A 21,921-nucleotide genomic window follows, 5' to 3' on the forward strand; every position below is an offset into this window, starting at 1 on the left:
GGTTGGCCTTCCTAACCGCCTCTCCACACTGCCGGCCCATGTTCATCTTGGAGTCAATGATGACCCCCAGATCCTTTTCCGCCTCCATGCTGACAAGAGGAGAGTTCCCTAACCTGTAGGTATGGTGCCAGTTGTTCCTCCCGAGGTGCATCACCTTGCACCCTGCTTAAAGCACATGCACATTAATGAATGTGTAGACACGCCCTCCTTCTTTTACCTACTCCTAACCTACCTCTATACAATTTAGGACATGCAGAAAATAATTTGTCCAATTAAAAATGCGTAAGTATAGTTAACAGGTAGTGCATAACTGCAAGTACAGATACTGAATACTAGGGTAAACTACTGCACTCATAAAACAGGTACTGGAATCTTTAATGATTGCAATTTGGCAAGACCCTGGTTTCACCTCTCATATGAAAGCTGGAGTTTCCTATGATGATGGATTGTACTGAAACTGCAATAACAACACAAGGGATAGCCACATCAGCATTCAGGAATTACTAAAACTCGTTTAGACCAAGAGGTTTTTTTATGCTTTGGAATACAATGAAAACTATTCATGAATTACCACTATATAACTGTTGTTGAAACTGAAACTGCGTTTGTTAGGTAGATTACTTTAAATAATTTTCATGATGAAAGTTTTAAATGTTATCTCCCTAACAACTTCTCTTTTACATTATAACATTTTTTACAGGTTTAAGCTATTTTTCATTAAAGGATTTAGTTTTCTGAGCAGTGTATAGGGAATTAGAGTATATACAGTTCCTGTCAGCAGCAACTATACTTCTTAATAGTAAATATTTCATTGGCATGTTTTGCAAAAAATAGCCACCAGATACTAACCATAACTCCATAAGCCTCAAAGAAAAGGACAGTCTATCTTTCCATTCATGATTGGTTGGTATAATTATATAAAGAATTAAGGTAAAAATGCATCATAAAAGGGCAGGGAAACATTGATCAAAATATAGGGACAAAATTTGTCAGTCACCTTTCTGAGTAAAGATGAATTCTTCTAAACATTTTTATCTACTTAATATATGACTTATCTATGGAGTTTATTTAGCCTTGTCATTTTGCTAGGGATGCCAGCTTGTATGCTACATTTGTCACCTTCTCTTTTAACTGTTCCTAGGTTTACTCCCTCTATGTACCATCTTATCTCAATATGGAATAACCGTCCTGAGCTAAGATACAAGTCTATTGCTCCCTCCTCATTCAAATCTCTTCCTAAGACAAATTTCAACCATGATGCATGCAAGAATGGTACATATGCAATATAACAAAATACATTTTTTGTGCCGCAATGAGCACTGGCCTGTTCTGAATAACCATGCAATCTTTATGATGTACACCAGGGGTGCTCAAACCCCAGCCTAAGGGCCAGAACTAGCCCCTAGAGCTGTATCATCTGGCCCGTGGGGCTCCCCACAGGTCCAAAAATTTGGTGACAAGGGAACATTAACAGTATTAATTTCTGCTTCCATGCTGCCAAATTTCCAGACCCATGGGGAGAAATGGGGGCTGCACAGTGTGGCCCTGCACACTAGATCACATGCGCAGGACCAGCTAAGGCAGTGCAGGGCCCAAACCACACAAGCAGGGATGGGCTGAGGAAGCTCAGGGTCTGATCCAGGCATACAGGGACTGATTCACTCCACAAACCAGCTCTGCACCATTCATCTAATCTGCAGGGCCAAAAGGCTGAACACTACCAATGTACACTGTCTTCTATGTCTATGTTCTGGCTTCTTTTTACCTTACTATTGCTTTGTTAGCCCATCATTTGTCAAGTTTAAATTTTAGTGGAGTAAATTTCACATCTCTCTTGCATATCTCTACCATGTGGCTATTTAGCATGTCTATCTAGATATCTAACTAGATATCAATCATATATAGCATACAAGACAGAAACAGCTAAGTAATATTCAGGTTAACTTGCTTCAATTCTTTTCACTGGTGTCTGCAGAGTTCCTTCCATGCACTCCATGTCCATATCAGGATAGCAGTGTGAGAGGCCGCATGGCCTGCATGGAGCTGCTCGTCCTCCCTACTGTGAAGATGGAAAGAGTTCTGGCTTCCTTTTTCCACCAGCAATCCAGCTAGTACAGCTGAACTGCCTGCTAGGGGAAGTAACTGGGCTAAGCATAAAGCTTACACAGATTACTTAAGGCTTCTAAGTAAAAATCTGGCTCTCAGTCTGCACCTGAATGAAACTGCAACTACATCCTGCTCCTTGTTGAGGTCTTATGACAAAAACAATACCAACATTCTGAGTTTTAGAGCTTGAGAGGCAGTAAGCAAGAAGAAAAACATGCAAAAAACCCCAACATTAATTTTGTATGGTTTTTGATAAATTAGCCTTTTCAAGGATCTCTTTATCCTATAAATACCAAGCAACAAAACTGCATATAAAGTTACATCATTTCATATAGATGGTGTTTGCTCATATAGGAAAGCTAATCCCATCCTTCCCTTCATGTTTATTACTGGACAGGCAAATACTACCCAGAGATAATCCATGTTAAAAGCACATACTGTCAGTCAATGAACCACTCTGCTGGAACTGATAAATGTCATATAAACAAAGAATGTGTCTTAGGCCAGATCCCAAACAAACCCTCTACACTATTTGCCTAGAATACGTTCCTTTATGCATCATCCTAAACTCCTAAATACATAACTAAGATTCTTTACGTTCAAGTTGTGACACACAATATATAGTCAAATATACTATCCATTTCAGTTTATTCAAATCTGTCAGACTCATATCAAGATTCATGTTGTCAACTTCTTCTTGAGCCTTATTCCTGAATGATCTTGGTTCCTCTAGTGGCACATATCGCAAAGCGTTTGTCTGAAATTCACAGAGCAACACTTCATAGATCTAAAACAAGTAATTTACAGTTGGAAATAAAATTAAGGAAGAATGATTTACTTATACAAGTAAAACTATACACATTTTACCTTTATCACCTGCTACCGTCACACACAGGCTAACAAGCCTGTGTGAAAGTCACATCTGTAATGTAAAGATGATATCATCCAATTCAACTCAGATTGCTAATTCTATCTTGTAAATACCTGTTTTATAAAACCAACTGAGTAGTCAGTATTTTTCTTAAACCAGGCACTCAGAGAACTGGGAACCTACTATCTGAATATACCATCCATTTCTTTAAAATCTTAGTCTGCCCATTTTTGTTTAGCCTAGGATAACAGAGTTAAGGTAGAAATAGCCACTCTATTCTAATACGAGTTCATAAAAGGACAGCTGATTAAGCTGTGCAGTAAATCAGCTGCTGTTGCCTTAGTCACAGAAATATTACTCAACATGAGTATGACTGACTAGCTCAGGCCTCACATGTCAAAGATAAATTAAAACGATTCAAAATATTTACACACTTAGGTAGAAAAAATGACCAAAAAACTATAAAAGATAAAATGTAAATTTAAAATAATTTAAAAAACCACACACGCACCGAATTTTCTTCTTCTTCTTCCAGTTCCCTTTGCTGTTCCTCATGTCGTTTTGCCTTGATTTCCATAGCTTCTGTGATCAGGTCTCTCAAAATTGAGACTGGCTTGGCATTCTTAATAAATGTGTGCTAGAAAACCATGATATTATACAATATGAATATATTATACTCTTCAGCTACAGGATAATTAAAAGTAACAGATGTTAAAAGTAACAGGTCATTCAACATCACAGACTTCAGTGATAAATACTTTTCACATCTCACACTAATTAAAATCAAGGTTAAAGGAACAGACTACCTCTTTTAGTTGCTTTGCAACTAATAAGATTTTCCTTTTTTTATTTACCTGAATTTTTTAAACATCATCCATGGGAAAATGTAACCATATAACACAACTGCTTTATAGTTAAGGGTATAATTGTCCAAAGGAAATGTGCATTAGGTTGTAAATAAACAGTGGTGATTGTCTGACATAGAAAAACAAACTTTTTCATATATTCAGTTACAACATTTAATTAATCTTAACAAGATGACAGCATAAATTAGTGGTCAGAAGCAGATCAACTATTGCTGTTACTTACTTCAAGAAATCTGTATTTTAATATGTCATGAATCATTTAATCATCTGCAATGCCAGAATTTGAAACAAGCAAAAAAAAGCGGAACTACATTTTCACTGGCCGATTAAAAATAAAACCTAAAACCATTTAAAATATCATTTACCTGTTTCTTACAATTCAGTGTATGCATGTTCCTCTCAATTAAACACCTGCTGTCAGAAAATTCTAACTTATCTATTAAGAGTTTCTATGACATTTCTAATAAATCTATCTGCAATTCAGAGACTGGCAAAAGAATAAATTATTACCCTAAATGAAAAATAACGTTGTAAAAAATGATGACTTGCAGGCAGAGGGCTGCTTGGGCTGGGGGGAGTGCAATGGGAGGCAGGGGGCACCACATGCATATGCACACACACACATGCATGTGGCAGTCAGGCAGCATAGAGAATAGCAGGGAGCCTCCAGGTAAATCTATGTGGGGAGGTGGAGGAGGGGAGCAGACTGAGGCCCCCATGGTGAGGGAGGGAGTAGAGTAGAGTAGGGCAAGGCAGGACAGAGCTGGGGCTAGGGGAACTGCCCAGCTGGGGCAGTGTGTGGAGCCCAGGGCCAGGGCAGGAATGTGCAGCCACAAGGCCTGGCCAGGGAGCAGGATGGAGTCACAGAGGGTTCATCTGGGGTCAGTGGGGGAGTTGGCTCCCCACCACTGCATGCACTCCTAGGGAGCAAATCACCCCCGGATATGTGCACGGGGCAGAGACAGATGCGAACTATCCACAGTGGGCTCAGGGCTCTCCACCCTACTGCTCTTCCCTCAGACACCTCCACAACAGAGTGGGGCAGGAAGGCTCAGTGCCACAGCCAGGAACCCCACACCGGCCGCACTGCCATACAGAGGCACCCCTATGCCTGCCTGGTAGCAGCGGGAAGCATAACTCCATGCCATTGCTGCTGCTGGGCAGGTAGGGTGTACCTCACCATAGCAGCATGGCCAGTGTAGGGCTCCCAGCAGTGGCACCAAGCCTTCCTGCCAGCTGATGCTGCCTCCCAGCTGCTGAGCCATGGAGGCCCCAGGGGGAGGGCAGCAGGGTGGGGAATCCCAAGCCCACAGCGTGTAGCCTGTATCCATGCCCCCCCAAGGGCTCCGCTCTGGCTGTGCTACCCACAGAGTGAGGGGGGAGGGAGGAAAGAGAAGCCAGGCTCTGTGCTCCCGTCCCCTCCTGTGGGCAGCAGCTGGGGCTCAGGCACTGCTGGGTGGAGGACAAGAGTCTGTGGGCCCTGGTCCTGTAGCCCTGGCAGCTGGGGGGCCCTGAGCTGTGGGGTTCAGACCACGTGACACATTGAGAGCTGTGAGTTGTGGCCCACCAGATCAAATAGGTTGAGAACTACTGCTTAGAGTATCAGTGTTAAAATTAATGTCTTTCAACGATGCTCACTGTGGGCTTGGGGCTCCCTCCCCTGCTGCCCTCCCCCTGAGAAACAATGATTTTGTTTTTCCTCTCAAATTTGCCACAGCAATTTCTGGCTGTCCCCGAGGCACTGCAGGCAATTTCAGTGAAACAACTTTATTATTTTACAGACCCTAAACCCCAATGTATAAAATATAAAATAGCACACATTTTTCATCCACTCTAACTGCCTGGCAGATTCTAAGGGCTTCCATCTGACATCAGATGCTTTAATGCAGAATAGCTATATAAGTAAATCTTTCCTGAGTCTCCCTGTGCTAAAATCAGGTCTATCTGATCTAGCAGTACAACAGGGATTGCAGCATCCTCTCAAAGAGGAGGAATATGGACATAAAAGATCCTATAGGGAAATTACAGGAACAGTCTTGTTACTAGGTCAAGTCCATTTGCCAGTGTCACAGGTGTGAGACACAGGTCTGGCAAAGCTCTGAAGACAGAGTAAGATTGGGATAATTTTCCATGGTCCTATGTCCTATAGGACATCAATCACCCTTTAATTTAAGGGGACTAATACAAACATTAAAACCATTTAGACATGCCTGGAATCCAGGCAACTTCAAGCAATGCTACCTTTAGCACCAGCAAGACTACTGCCTCTTTTTGACCCCACTGTCACAGCTTATATTCTTCTCACAACATTAGACAAAAGTGTGTAAGACTAAGGTGCAAGTGGATGGGCCTTGTGTGTTTAATTGAAGAAACAAGAGCTAGTGCAAAGAAATAATATAGGTGTTTATTATAACCATACCTAAAAATTATTTAATTTTGGGGATTGGTAAAAGAGACCTACAAAAAGGATGGAAGTATAGAAACTAAGGTACAAATGGACACTTAGCAGGAAAGGGAGAAGAGATAATAAAGACAATGAGGCCATAACAGGATTTATCCCTAGTTCCTACAGGTTTACAAAGATCTGTCTCGATCAACAAAAGCAGAGAGGTGGCATTTCTGTAGGAGCTTCAATACCAACCTGTAGGAGTTGTGTTGCAGTAGCTCTCTGCTCCGGATTCTTCACTAAACATTTCTTCACAAAATCAGTGAACTCATCGGACCACAGCTCCGGCTTCCGGAATGTTGGAGGTGGATTTGTGGGAATCATAAAAATAGCCTAGTATTTAAAAAAAATGGTAAAAATCACATAGTGTAACCAAATAAATAGTTTTATTCACTTTTTTTTTTTTTATCAGACCAAGAATTTGGAGGACAAATTTTAACTGGTATAAGATTTCCAGCATGACTGAAATTCAGGAAATAAATCCATCTGTTACTAATGTACATATTTCCCCTTAGATTTCCTCTACTTAAACTGTACCCCATTGAGCACATCATTCTTTATTTTATCTATTACTGTTTATCAGTCTCAAGAGAAGATTTTGTTCTTTCTGAAAGACTTGGCAGAAGTAAGGGTATTTTCTGGTTAAACAGACATATCTAAAAATGCTGCTGAATGAAAGTCAAATCCACTTGCCACCCCTTAACTTAATTTCAATTTTAAAAAACAATTGCTAGAGGTTAGTAAGAGTCTGATTTGCTTCTACATTGTTACATACTTAGGTGTAACTTAAAGCTACATTTATGCCAACGTGATTGAAATTTAACCCTAAAAATCTTTAACAAGAGGCCAGACAAACACTACTAACAAAGGTCTTTTAGATATTACAAAAACGGCACTACTTTCTTCTTTGTACTACTTTGCTGAAAACTACAAAGAGAAATTCTCCAGGAAGGAAAAAAAAATCACAGTGTTTAATTCATAGATTGACTGTAAGGGGCTGGAAGGGACCTTGCAAGATCATAAAGCCCAGCCGCCCCGCTCTAGGCAGGAAAACTACTGGGGTCTGGTGACACCAGCAAGGTGACCATCCAATCTCTTCTTGAAGAGTTCCAGGGTAGGTGACTGCACCAACACGGGAGGGAGCCTATTCGACAGTCTGGACACCCTGACTGCGAAGTTTTTCCTAGTGTCAAGCCTGAAAAGGTCTTCCAGGAGTTTGTGGCCATTACTCCTGGTTTTCCCCACACATGCCCTGGTGAACAGTTGTTTGCTGAGCCCTTGATGTATTCCCCTGATATAGTGGCAAGCTGCTCCCAAGTCCCCTCTCAGCCTTCTCCTTTTTAGACTGAAAAGACCCAAGCCCCTCAGCCTTTCCTCATATGGTTTGCTTTGCAAGTCTCTGATCATATGGGTGGCTCTTGTCTGGGCTCTCTCAAGCTTTTCCACATCCCTTTTGAATTGTGGCGCCCAGAACTGGATGCAAGACTCCAGCTGTGGTCTCACCAATGATAAGTAAAGTGGGAGAATCACTTCTTTGGTTTTGTTGAGATGCATCAGTTAATGCATGCCAGAGTACTGTTTGCCCTGCTGGCTACAGCATTGCACTGATGGCTCGTGTTCATATTATTGTCTACTATGGTCTATTATTACCCCTGGGTCCTTTTCAGTTGTGGTGCTAGTCAGTTTGGTGTCACCAAGCCTGTAAGTATGTTGCAGATGGAGCACTTTACACTTCTCAATGTTGAACTTCATCTGGCTCTGATCCACCCAACTTCCCAGCCTGTCTAGGTCCACCTGTATCTGCAGCCTATTTTTAAGTGTGATCACACTCCCCCACAACTTGGTGTCATCCATGAACTTGGCCAGTGATCTCTTCACCCCCACATCCAAATCATTGATAAAGATGTTGAAAAACACTGGACCAAGCACGGACCCCTGAGGGACGCCACTGGCCACTTCTCACCAGGATGACACAGATCCGTTCATAAAAACGCTCTGGGTCCTACCCCACAGCCAGCTTCCTACCCACCTTACTGTTGAGCAGTTAAGCCCACAATCCACCAATTTTCCCACGAGGACATCATGGGATACCAGATCAAAGATCATATTTCAAAACTGTGTCCATTTAAGTCAATGAGAAATGTGCCATTGTTTTTCATGGCATCTTATTTTAGCCCAGATGAGGACAAAAAGAGGGATAATGCAGGTGTGGGCAAAACGGTAGATATGGCCAGTGGCCAGACTCCATTTCCCAGCAGTCCCTGCCTGAGTTGTTCCAGTGGGCCTCCATGGAGACCCCAGGAGTGGTAGGGCTGTGACAGCATAGGGCCAGTGTCTCCATGGAGACCAGCCTGAGAGGCTTGTTGGCAAGGTGCACGACTGGGTGGGAGGCTGCTCTGGGGCCAGGGTCAGAGCCAGGGCCAGGATCTTGCAGCAATGACAGTGCAGGCCAGAGCCAGGGCAGATCCATGATCCACTTACCTGCAAGACCCTGGGGCAGCAGATCATGGCTCTGCCCAGGCTTCAGCCTGCACTGTCACTGCTGCAAGATCCTGGACCCAGCCCTGGAGCAGCACCCCACCCAGCCACATAACCTGCAGCTTAGGCTGGTCTCCATGGAGACACTGGGCCCGTGCTGTCCCACTACTCCTAGGGTCTCCATGGAGACCTGCCAGAATGACACAGGCAGTGGCTGATGAGAAATGGAGTCCACTGCAGGCCAAATCCAGTCCACAGACCAGCCCAGGATAATGCCAGCCTTCCCAAATATCAAGTGTGAAATATAAGCCAAATAAGGAAGAGGAATAAAAAGTCTTTAACCAATGACCTATCACATGATAGAAGTACATATTTAATCAGTTGCTTCATAAAATTATTATTTTTCCCAAAGAGAAAGCATGAAAGTAACAAAAAGACATGGCTTACTTATTCTCCCCTTCATTTTTTCCTACATTCTACAATGCAAAACTAACAAAAATATAAGGTTATCATCTGAAGCATTGAAGGAAGAGACAGAGACATTAATTTAAAATTTGCCCCATAACCTGTGAACATATTTGGACTGCCTATTGAATTTAGTTCATTGTTCAAAAATCCTTCTCTAAAATTATGAAAACTGAATAATGTAAAACCTGTTTATTATAATTTTCATTAAACATTTTTAAGCCACATAATCTATTTCAATTCAAATACTTTCTTTTTTTATAAATTTGTTCCTACAGTAATATCTCTGGCCACTAGGTTTAATAAAATGAAGTTTCCTGTGATAACAAAATAAGTTCTTTGAGAGGAGAGGCTACTCTCCAAGGTTTCACCAGCTTTTGAACTGAGATGCCAAAAGTTTTAAACTGATAGTTTGCAATGATGGGTTAACTATTGGTATAAATGAAGTACTTCTGCTATCAGTAGCAGCAGCCCCTCAATATGAGGATGACCGTCATCCAGTAAATATGGAAGTCATAAGTAAATCTGCAGATGACTGAGGTGGCCAATCCAAGATCCACATGTTCAACTGCAGACATGGAAATAGTTCCAAGAGTAGATCCTGGCAATTTTGGGTCACAGCTCTTTCATTCGGCCTCTTTTCTATAACCCTCCCTAATGAGACAAGTTTGCTCAAAATGACTAATACCTTGTAGTACATCGTGACACTACTGGGGATGATTCAGTGATTGAGTTTCCCAAATATTTATGTTAATACTGCATTTCTTCAAATTGGCCTTTAAGGTCATATATCTTCTTCTATCCACCTCGAGAGCGGTGGCCACCGGTGAGCTGGGAATATAGGACCTGTTTTGGGAGCTGGTTGTCAGGCATCCTTTAAGGCTTATTCTGTCCAAAGGAGTTGGTACCATATAAATATGCCTTCAATGCTGGCAGTATTTCCTTGAGCCAGAATGGTGGCAGTTGTTCTTCTGTCCTTCAGATTGATGTAGAAGATTTTCTGAAGACATCCAATAGTACTGACAACAACAGCCTGCTAGATGGTAAATTTGGGGCCTGATGTCATGATCACCGAAGACAATTTCAGAGAGATCCAAAGGCAGCACTGGCAGATTTTATCTGGTATTGAATATTATTAGATAAGTTTGTTTTTTGGAAGGGGTGGCTACTCAGGTTGAGAAAATGCTCAACTGTCTCCAAACACTGACCTCTAATTGTAACAAGTGGACAAGCAATACCTCCACTGCTGGTTTTTAATATGCTGATGACTGCGTTGTGTGTGCTCACTGAATTGAAGAGTTCCAGGTCACTTACCTAGATACTCCTGCTATAAAGCACTGGATGACAAACTTAGTTGTTTCTGTCCTTGAAGGTAATGATCTCTTTTGAACTTTGAACTGCCGAGCTGTAGGCTTATCTTCAGATAATCTTAAACTTAACATATCAGTTCTGCAGTAGCTATTAGAAACACAAGGGCAAAATGGCCTATTGTAACTACTGTTTGCATAGTGTCATCATAAATAAACCAAAAATGTGCATCTTCTTTTTGATAACGAACATTGAACTATGACAAAAATTAAATATATAAGCCATCAAATGCAGAGGAATGTTCTAAGGATGCTTATTTTTTTTACTTCCCTTTTAAAGATAGTTTAGGAAAAAGGCAGGGTAGATTTGCATCTCTTAGACTAACCTAATGCTTTCATAAGCAGCAGTCTATTTCATCATTACTGATTCAGTTAGTCTGTAAGGTGCAGCACTTCAAAGCAAAAACAGACCACTTATTTATGTGTTTTAACTTATATTTAGGAACTAAACCATAGGCTTTGGGAGGGGGGAGTGTTAATCCTGGCATATGGTTCCTTCAATATTAGTCTGCAAACAATTTTAGATATGCAACTCAAATGTTGCTAGTTATTACTACATAAAAAAGTGAAATTAACATTCTAACTGAACCCCATCTCAATGAAGGACTCAGTAACTAAGAGTCAGTAGATTATTTTGCTAAAGAAAGGAACAAGATGCTTAGGCAGACACAATTTATATATATGTTTCAAAGAAAAGCAATATAGTTTTATCTTATCTTGAAAACCATTTTGATAGAAGAATGTTAATGTTCAGAAAGATAAGCTTCCTAACTTGCTTGCTTCTAAACAACATATTGCTTAACTATATAGCTTATGATAGGATCAAATAAAAAATGTTTTTTTTCCTAAACTTCAGTGTTCATTCAAACAGTTGGTCACTTCCTTCCACATCTCCCAGCATTCTCCTGGTTCTCGTCTCATCTGACTTCTTCATCAGAGGTCCCATCACTTCCTGTTGCTATATGCTCTAACACTATCTTCACATTTTCTCATGTCATCTCTTTCAACCAACCTATAGTTTTAATTAGTTTCATGCAGAGGAGTCTCAAATCTGTATCCAGGATGTAGATCAAAGATAAATCCAAGTAATTTACCATATTTACTTGAATGTAAGATGAACCTGAACACAAGACAACTCCCCAATAATTAGATTATATATATGAAAAAGTTATACATTTGTTATAATTGTCCAGGTATAGAATCTAATTATTGGAGTTTTGCCTTCATGCATCTCCCTCCCACTGCTACAGCACGGAAAATAAATCTGGGGGGCGGGGATCAAGCAGTCCGCTTGCTCTTGGCACCCCCTGAAATTCTTTCCCTCCTCCCCACTGTCAGACCCTGCTCTTCCTGCACAAATCAAAATGAGAGGCAAAATTTGTATATAGGCAAGTTACTACATGTACCCACAGACTTAGTTCAGACAGAACTGATCCAGTTTACCTTTTTTGAAACTGCTGTAAGTATTAGCACGGGTACTCTATAATCACACTTCTGAGCAGCACTTTTGTACCTGCCTACATACTAGGGGTGGGCAAAAAACGGCCCACCAGAAGATTTCATCTGGCCCACGGACAGGTTCCTACCAGTTCATTGTTATCCAGCCCAGCCCTAGGCTGTCCCTGCTGTGCTTGCATGAGGCTGAGCCCTGCTTACTCCCACAGGGGCAGCGCACACTGAGCTTCCACTCTAGTCCACGGGATAGTCCTGACCCCAGCCCCACAGGTAGGGAAGCAGCAGTGGGTAGGGGAGGGGTAGCAGGTGAGGGAAGTGCCAGCGGGTGGGAAGAGGGAAGTGACAGCAGAAGGTGGGCAGAGGGAACGAAGGGGAGTGGAATGGCAGGTGGGCAGGAAGGTAGGGAAGTGGCAGGGGAAAGGCAGCAGCAGTGGAGGGCAAGGGTGGGGAAAGTGGCAGCCTTGGCCGCAGCAGGTGAAAACAAAGTAGCAGCAGCTGGGCAGAAGTGTGAGGCCCACACTGGTGTCCCAGTGCTAGGGCCAGAGGGGACCCATGGTGGGGCAGTAGGAGTGCAGAGCCTGGGCCAGTGGGGGTGTTGGGTCCACCTGGCTTCATTGTGTGGAGCTTGCATGCACTTCCCTGGTTCTCCACTTGAGCCATATGACTGTGGGGGCAGTTCCCTGGTTCTCTGCCCAAGCCGCACACCTGTGGGAACAGTCCCATTTGATGGACCTGGCAGCCCAGCCCCCCTCACTGCTATGCGCAGGTCATGGGGAACAGTGGGGAGCTCTGCACTTGGGAGCCAGGCTGGCTCCACCTCTCTCCCTGCTGCCCCAGCTAAGCCCCACGATCTGCATTCCCCTTTTCATCGCACAAGGCTCTCCGCAGCAGCATGGAACACAAGCGTGTGCGCCCCATGCAATGGAGCTGGTGGCCCAGCCACATTCAGTCCTGGAGCTCACCAGGACAAGGTGCTGCCAGGGGGCTCTACCTGCTGCTGGGCTATGCACAATGGAGAGGCATGTTTATAGGGGAGCCCCCCACACCCTCCCCACCATACACACCCACAGCCCCCAAAACCCCATACTCACCCACACATTCCCACAAACTCCCCATACCTACACCCCCACATCCACATACAGCTCCACACCCTGCATAGACACCCACATAAGCACACCCACAACACCCCCCACAAACCCCATACCTCCCCACAAACGTCCCCACCTCCCCTACTCCCCCCACACACACACATCCACAGCCCACCACAAACCCCACACCCTCACTCCACAATATACAATATACATCATTTTGAGCTATTATGCAATCACTTCTATATACATGACACAAACACACAAATTTTATTTTTGAAATAAAATTAAAATACACTCTTTTAGATGTTTGATTTTTAGTATATAATTTGGGGGGTTTTGTGGTTCCAAACCCCCTTCCCAAAAGAGGTACTTCTGAATTCAAGGGGAGGATGTCCAGTCCTAAGACGGTGACCAGGAGGGCACCTGTCAAGGGCAAAGCTACCCTTGCAGCCCTCAATAACTCACCAAAGTGCGTTAAGCAGCTCTCCAGCTGAAATAATTGCCCACCCCTCATATATATAGTGCTTTTTTCTTTTCTGCAAAAATATATTTCTAGATAGATAGATAGATACATAGATAGATAAACAGACAGACACCTCTATTTTCACAGCCCTGTCTCATGACCAATCCAGCTCACTAGACAGGCCCTGGCACACATACACCTTTACAACATCAAATTCCCATTATAGTAAGTGCCCTGACATACCTGTCTATCTCTTTACCCATTACAATCATGCTGGACTGCCTCCATTCCCTCATTCCTCTGCTCTTCTTCCTATCCCCTCCTCAGTCCTTAGGCCATGTTGGCAGTGGCAGCATCTTCTCCTCTCATTGCTCACTTCTTTTTTTGTCACTGTCCCTGCCTTCCTCCTCATCATTATCATCATTACTTCCTCAGTGAATTTGTTCTTTAACAGCCTATGCCAATTGCTTCTCTTCCAAATGATTTCCATCATCTCTTCACCACTGTCTTCCACCATCAGGTGGCATACCTGCAATTCACTAAATCTTATTCACACAGTCCTTGACTGAGAGGTTTGTGTGCCTATACACAAGTAGGGTCCTGATGGTGGAGACGTACTGATCCAAGTGGGCTGATAGGGGCCCCTGTTCCTTGGTCAGATACCCATATAGCACTGCCTCTCTGGTCATGATCTTGAACCCTGTCATCATCTAGAGGAGTAAGCTTACCCTCTACAGCTCCTTAACATGTGGGCACTACTAAAGGAGATGGTCAGTTGTTTCCACCTTCCTCAGGCAGGGTTTTCTGGGGCAGTTCAGTGGACCTTTCTGCCCTTTGTTTCTCAGTGCCCACATGCAGAGTGTCCGGTGAGCTGCCTGCCAGTTTAGGCTCTTGTGTTCCTTCTGCAGGTCCCTGTGGAAGATTCATTCCCACACAGCCTTGCTGCTGTTGCTGGAGAGAAGGTCCAGGGTTGATGTTTTGTCCCCTGGTCTTACCACCTCCTGTACCTTACGGTGGCTTTTCAGGGTTGTCAGGCCTTCTTTTTGTAGCTCATATCTACCTTGGAACTGGCCCAGGACCTTATAGAACCATGGTGGTTCCCGGGTCCACAGATGCATGTTGGGCAGCGAGTACCGTACACCTACCAGCTTCACAGGATGTTCCCTGTGAAATATTCCACAAAGCAAGCTGTTTTGGAGTCTGCCCCAGTGCCAGGTTGCAAATATGGCTCTTGTACTTGGTCCAGAGGAACATCCAGACCTCTAGCATTCCTCAGCCTCCAGTCTTTTTCTCTTGTACAACTTGTTCCTCACAAACTTCTCCCATCTGGTGTCCCAGAAGAAAATGCCATGGATGATTTGCTCTGAGAAGGGAGATGACCAGTGCAGTGTACAGAAGAGGCAGTAGCCACACTGCCCTCATAAGCACCACGTACCTTTCATGGACAGGCAGCACAAGTTCCACAGAGCTAGTTTGCGTCTGACTATGGCCTTGGCCTTTTTTCACATTTTCTGTCCTTTTAGTTCTGGATCAAAAACCACCCTGAGGATCTTTATCCCACTGTGGGTGACAGAGCCCCCCAGGATAAATAGGTCTCCAAGTTTGCCCAATGCCAGGCAGGTGCTCTTGGCCACATTGAGCTTGGGCCCTGTTACTGCTCTATAGGCCTGAATATGTTACAGTTATCTATCAACCACTTTTCTCTGCATAGGAAGTTAAGGCTGCCACGTAGGCCGGGACTCTTGTCTCTATCCTGCTGCCCCCAGGGATCTCCACTCCATGGATCCCAGGCTCACACCTGAGCCATTGTGCAAGCAGTTCCATCACACAGATAAAAAGGATCAGAGGGTAGGCATCCCTACCACACACCTGACTCCACTCCAATTGGGGCAGTCAGGAACCAGTTCACCAACACCCTATTGCTTATGTCCATCTTCTACAGTGTCTTGTCAGGAATCGGTAAGATACCCATGGAAAGCCTTCTCTAGGCTGAGGTTCAGCATGGTAAATGTCCAGCCCCTTCTCCTGTTACTATATATAGTACAGATTGACTTTTATTAGTAAATGTTTAGGATTGGGAATCCAGAGAAAAGATGACAAAGCTGACAGGGAAATACAGATCACCCAAGCGAGGGACTAACAATAGAGGGATGGGGGTGAGGAGGGGAACGCAACTAGGTTACAGGAGATACAATGTTAGCCAACTAACCCCAGGGGTGGGGGATGGGGGGGAAGGGGGAGGTTCGCAACACAGAGAGAAAGGAGATAGATGCACACAAACCCGTTACAATGGTCCGCAATGGTGGAGGAAGTGGTTTGGAGGAAGTGCCTCAGTCCATATAGAGTCTCATCATGGGGGTCCTCTTCGGGTGGAGCGGGGTCGTCCATGGTCGAAGAATGCTCTTGGAGTGAAGTGAAGGTCCATTTGGTGCTGTGTGGGGGGCAACTCAGGCAGTCCTCTCGGGGTCCGGTCCGGCAGCAGCTCGTCTGGTGGGGTCGGAATACTGGTGGTAGCCCATGATGTGTTCCACGTAGATGTCACGGGACCAACACATGGTGTCGGATACCATGAGGCAGCGCATCAGCTTGGCGTAGTGGCAGGAGATGCGGCAGGCATGCAGGATGCTTTCATTGCTGGGATCCCAGGCTCCGAGCGTTCCCACAACGAGTGCATTGACCATTATGGTCAACATGGTGGTGAGCTTAGGATGAGGCCTGCTGTCTTGGAGGTAGCTGCAGCAGTCAGTTTGTTTTTGATTAAATGTGGTGGAGATATAGCCATTGCAAACTTTCAGAGTGGTGTCCAATAAATGAATTTGCTAGGTGGAGTAATCCAGAATCAGTTTGATGTAGTAGAAGTCCCGATAGAATTTCTCCAGAAATTCTTTCCCGTGTGTCCATGCCATAAATATATGATATACCTTAAGTATGCCAGAGGGGTGACAAATCAGCTGCAAAGGAAGCAGACTTCAAGCTCCGTCATAAACATATTGGATACTGGGGGCCATGTGTGTGCCCATGACAGTGCCATTCATATAGGTATAGGGAGTCCCCAAATCTGAATATTTGTGTGCGAGCACTAAGCAGGAAAGTGCAATGGAAACAGAAGCAATGTCCTCACTGGAGATAATGTTTTTCATGGCTTGTAATCCATCCTTATGGAAGCTGCTGGTGTCCAAGAATGCAATATCCAGGGTAGCTGGAAGCCTGTCAATGGAAGCTAGTTTCTTTAGGAAATATGTGGCATCTTTCAAATTCCTGGCAGTTTCCATAGTATATGGAAATAGGATTGAATCAAAATAGCCAGAAACATCCTCTTTGATGGTGCCAATGCCAGAAACAATGGATTGCCGGGTTTTTTAATCTTTAGTAAGTAAAAGTTGCCTGGCTTGTGCTCTTAGGCAAGTGGAAGCATTATTCATCTCCTATGTTTCCAGAGATAGCTTCTGTAAGAGTTTCTCTAGTTCCTCCTGGTATTCTGGTCCATATTGCAAAGTTGTCTCTCAGCTCCCTGTATTTATGTTTTTTTGTCCATAAGAACACGGTCACTCTCCCCTTATCAGCCTCTTGTAGGATAATATCAGGGTTATTTTTAAGGTGGATTATTGCTCTATGTTCCATAGGACTAAGGTTGTAATGCAAGTGTTTTTGTTTTCTGGTAATCTCAGAGTGGGTGCTGAGACATAAACAGTTTATATGCAGGTCCTGATTGGAACTGCAGCCGTCAAGTGGTGTCCAGGAGCTGTCCTTCTTGTGTTGTGTACAGGTCTGGTTTGCAATGTGTTCATGATTGTGTGGCTCCTTGTCAAGGAAATATTCCCTTAGTCATAGGCAATAGAAAAAAGCCTTGAGGTCTCCATCCAGCTATACCTTATTGAGTTGTGTAGTGGGGCAGAAAGAAAGACCACAAAACCACAGAATAATAGACACCTCAGCCAGGCTGATATTTAGGAACCTACCCATATTGAGGTGGCAGATGGGTGATTTTGTGGGCTAACTGCAACACTGGCTGCCATTTTTAAAGTCTTATTGCAGCACTTCCAGCCCATGCCTCTGATTGGCCATCGGGCCCCAGTGGTCTCACCCTACACTACAGATTGGCAGATGGCCCAAAACTGCAGTATAATCACCCAAATTAGCCCATGGAATCCATTAATCAACAGCCCATTAAGCAATCTAAACATTTGATTAAACTCTAAACTAAAATGTCTGATGAAATTAAACGTAAACACACCATGATTTGTAACTAATACATCACCATACTTTATTAATGACATTGTAAAAAGGAGTTTAGTAATACTCAGTGCTAACTCAGGGAATTCATGCTAGCATGCAGCATCCATGGGCAGTTGCCACTGACACCCTCCATCTCTGCAGGGTGAAAACTTGTCCATACACTAAGATGGCACATTCAGCATCCACTGAATTGGTTGGAATGGTGAGGCAAACTTTTTCTAGGGAATACAGATTTGGAACTCTCTCTGTGATCACTTTCCACAAGACAGGCACAAGCATCTGGCACTCTTTGACAAAATTCATGTAAGTAGCATGTTCCTTGTTATGCTCTTTCCCCCATCCAAGAATTGATTTCACTAGCTGAAGGTCACAGCTCAAAACAGGCATCTGGCTGGGGTCGAAAATAAGAACAGCACTAAATAAAGGAGGCAGCCAGTTGGCTGAACTATGGTGGCAATGATGGGTTGTACCTGTAGTACTGGTTCAGCTTCAAAGCTACTGCCTGGAACAGGTCCCTTCTCCACTGGTTTTCATGATAACAGCTTGACAGTTCTTGTGATGCCATGTCTTCAACCCATCTTATCAAATCAATCAGCTTGTTGCGTGCATGGTGGATCAAAGCCTGCTAGGTTTCAAACTACATTAGCTCCATGAACCAGGTGGCATTTTCTACTACAAACTTCACTTGATCTTGAATGTCTCCCTGTTCCAAGAGAGAGCACATGCACTATGGGCTGGGTGTAATCTCCAGTTCCTTGCACACAGACTACAGCATATGCTTGGCATGGTGATGGACCACACTGAAGCATGAATTCTGCCTTGTGAACACAGGCTCTGGTGGCAGCAACATAGTCATATGTGGGTCCCCACTTTGACTGTCGAGAGACTCCTTGTACTGGAGCTTACACCATGGGCTGTGCTTGAAGGAGGACACCAGACTATCCAGGTCAGGGAACTGCATGCACCAGATGTCACTTAACTAAAGACAGAATGTGCATATTACAGGTGACATGAACTGCACTGGGCATCATGCCATGGAATGTATCAGAGAACGCCTTGCACACATACATGGCATTTTTGGACAGAAATGCTGAGATCTTGTAAAATTTTAAGCCATAGCTGACACACATGTCCTCACTACAGCCTGAGCCACAGTAGAAAAATTGACAGATGTGAGGTGGATCACCTCAGTTTGAAAAACAAGGAGGTCCCAGTCTGCTCAGTATCCCAGTACAAATAAAATGTGCAGCACACAGTTGTCTTGAGGGTCGGGGGCTTCACTGGCTGCAACGGAGACAGATTCACACTCTGCCAAGGCAGAGTTTGTGGACTGTACGTGTAAAGTAATCGCTGCAGAACGATAATGTTAGTGAAGCTTGTCGGCACACGGAAAACCACCAGCAATTGGGACATTCTGGTTCAGGTATTCCCTTAGGACAGAGGCAGGCACTTATTTCTGGCAGAAGGCCACGTACCAAGTTCTGGCAAGCTGTTGAGGGCCACATTGGTAGTCCTGCCCCTTGACAGATGCTCTGCCCCCTGGCCACCATCTAGTGACTAGAATACCTGCCCCCTAACCTCTGACCTTTGCCACCAGAAGTCCCTCCCCTTGCCCCCAGAAGTACTCCTTTCAGCAAGGGTTTTTGTCATCTTGGAACCAGAAAAATACCAAATTATATTCTAAAACACAAACATCTACAGTATTCATTAATTTGATTTCAAAAAATATTTGTCCTGATTTACATGCATTTGTGTAGTGTGCATAGAGGTGATTGAACAATAGCTTAAAATGAAGTCTTACTCTTGCATGTTGTGGGGGGTGGGTATAAGTTTGTGGGGGGATGTGGGTGTGTGGGTATGTGGGATGAGAGAGCATGTGAGTGTATGTGGATATGTGGGGTGGGTGGGTAGGTATGGCATTTGTGGGGGAATGGGTGCCTCGGGCGTGTGAGGGGATGTGGGGGCTCTGTGTATATGGCACTATGAGGGGGTGTGGGTGCATTTGTATGGTGGGGGGGGGGTATGAGACTCAGCCTATGAACACACACATACCCACACCCACCCCTACCAGCACGGCCCCATGCTTCCCAGTCCAGCAATGCAGCCAGCAGGCACCTGGTGCTGGAGCAGGGCAGGGGCAGGGAGGGAGTGAAATGGCTGGGGGTGGGCAAGGCTAGGCTGTTCAGTCCTGCTGAGGTTCCCCCTGGGTCCTACTGCCCCCAGCTCTCATCAGGTTTGACAGGCTGCTGGGGGCAGATAAATATTGATTTTCTAATTTTTTTTATGTGCCCTGCAGGCCAGATAGAACAGCCTGGCAGGCCAAATCTGGCCCACAGGCTGTATTTTGTGCGCCCCTGCCTTAGGATGATCAAGTTTCTCCAGCAGGACATTTGTTACCACAAAAGCCTCCACAAGGGAAAATCGTATCGCTCACCTTGCCAAACTGTTTTCCATGGTCCTTTTAAAGAGCAAGGACATGGTTACTGGGTTCTTGCTGTGAGCTTCAGCCTCTGCAGCAGCTTTTCACTTTAAATGCACCTCAGACTCTTAAGAGTCAATCTATACTGTTTTTCCTCAACATATCCAGAGACACATTGCAGGCAGTACAGAACAGTCTGCCTCCATCGCATGCAAGGTCCCTGCACGATACTGATTTACACAGTTCAGAGCTGAAATGTACCCTTTTGGAGGATTTCTTCTCATTATGCATCTTGCTCAATCCTCCTCAGGCTTCAGCATACTGCAGCAGCATGCCTCTGGCTACTTAAAAGATGGTGCTGAAACCATGTCAATTCCCTGACTTGCCCCAGACTAGCATCTGTACTGAGCCTGCATTACAAGCTCAGCCTCTCATTTGTTTCCTCTCACCCCAACCCCTGCCTGCCTCCCTCCCCTCCAAACCCCATGTTCCAAGGCTGCAGGGCTTCCCACCCTTTTATCTGATTGCTGGTAAGTTTTTGTTTGTTTGGGACTTTTTTTGCAGCAAGCTCCCCAAATTTACAGAGGCTGCCATTTTTCATAGAAGACACATGATTTTGCATTTTCTGCAAAAAAATGCAAATTCACTATTTCAGTAAGTCCCCACTGATAGTATTATCATGGATTGAGGGTTGTTGTCACAGCATTTAAGTTTGGAAAGTTCTACTTCCAAGCACTTAACCAGCACTTTTTCCATTCTGTGATTTGACTTTCTACAAACCTTTGTCAGAAAACATGTACTGCTTGAACATTATTTTTATGGAAACTCAATTATTTTAACAGATTCAGACCTTAACCTTGGTTTTCATAATTTCACATTTATTGTGAAATGTGGGGGAAATGTGCTAAGAATGTTGCATTTTATGCTGAATTCAATGTTATCAGTCCGTGTTAAGTAGAATGACTATAGGTACTATTTTCATCAGGACAATCCCATTTTAAGCTCCTGTCCTGGGTGTCCCAATAATATATTCAAATGAATGCTTTTGTCCCATTTTCAGTGGGACTCCTCAGACAAGTGCTGAGGTGGACTGCACTCAATGGACACTACCATATCTCTTATTCAGATGTACTGCACTTATGGTAGGTTCCCATCAGCATATTTGCCCAATATGAGCTATGTATTTTACAGTCATGCTCACTGTTCATTGTATTTAATCAACTTCATAATTGGTTTCAATGTTGCTTTTAGCAGCAGTTCAAAGACAGGCAATGTATTTAATGAGATCTCCTTGTATGCAAATATAAGATGGGGCATTTTGCCTCATGCTGATTAAAGGAGAAAAAATTCATCTTGTAGTTGAGTAAATACAGTACATAGTTGGGAGAGAATTAGACAAGATTTCGAGAGCTAGACAAAACATTCTTCTTCAGGTCTCTGATCTTGCTAACATACACCAATCCTAGCTTCCAAGTAATTAGCCCAATGGGCTGATCATCTCATACTGTGTTTCCTGTGAACCCTAACTCCCATTTTCCCATCTCTCACCTCTCCAATACAACCAAAATATTGCTAACAAATCTTATTCCAAATCCAACTATTTCCTATTATTGGAATAGAAAGGTGTAAAGGCCAATCCAGGATCAAAAGCAAAAGCA

The 21,921-nt window shown here is 43.9% G+C and overlaps 1 protein-coding gene across 3 annotated transcripts in view; it reads right to left on the reverse strand.

The window, feature by feature from the left end:
* STK3 (serine/threonine kinase 3) overlaps window positions 1–21,921 on the reverse strand; it is a 288,938-nt gene that overhangs the window by 141,542 nt on the left and 125,475 nt on the right. For 2 of the 3 annotated variants that reach the window (XM_019551118.1, XM_019551124.1), the window contains exons 7-8: window positions 6,485–6,622; window positions 3,489–3,614 (exon numbers count right to left, since the gene is read on the reverse strand). The exons of the other annotated variant lie outside the window; for it this stretch is intronic. In XM_019551118.1, the coding sequence (XP_019406663.1) occupies window positions 3,489–3,614; window positions 6,485–6,622 (264 nt within the window). The remainder of the gene's footprint in view (window positions 1–3,488; window positions 3,615–6,484; window positions 6,623–21,921) is intronic. 3 annotated transcript variants of the gene reach the window in all.

This window comes from Crocodylus porosus, unplaced genomic scaffold (assembly GCF_001723895.1).
Source record: "Crocodylus porosus isolate Cpor-Errol unplaced genomic scaffold, CroPor_comp1, whole genome shotgun sequence".
NCBI lineage: Eukaryota > Metazoa > Chordata > Crocodylia > Crocodylidae > Crocodylus > Crocodylus porosus.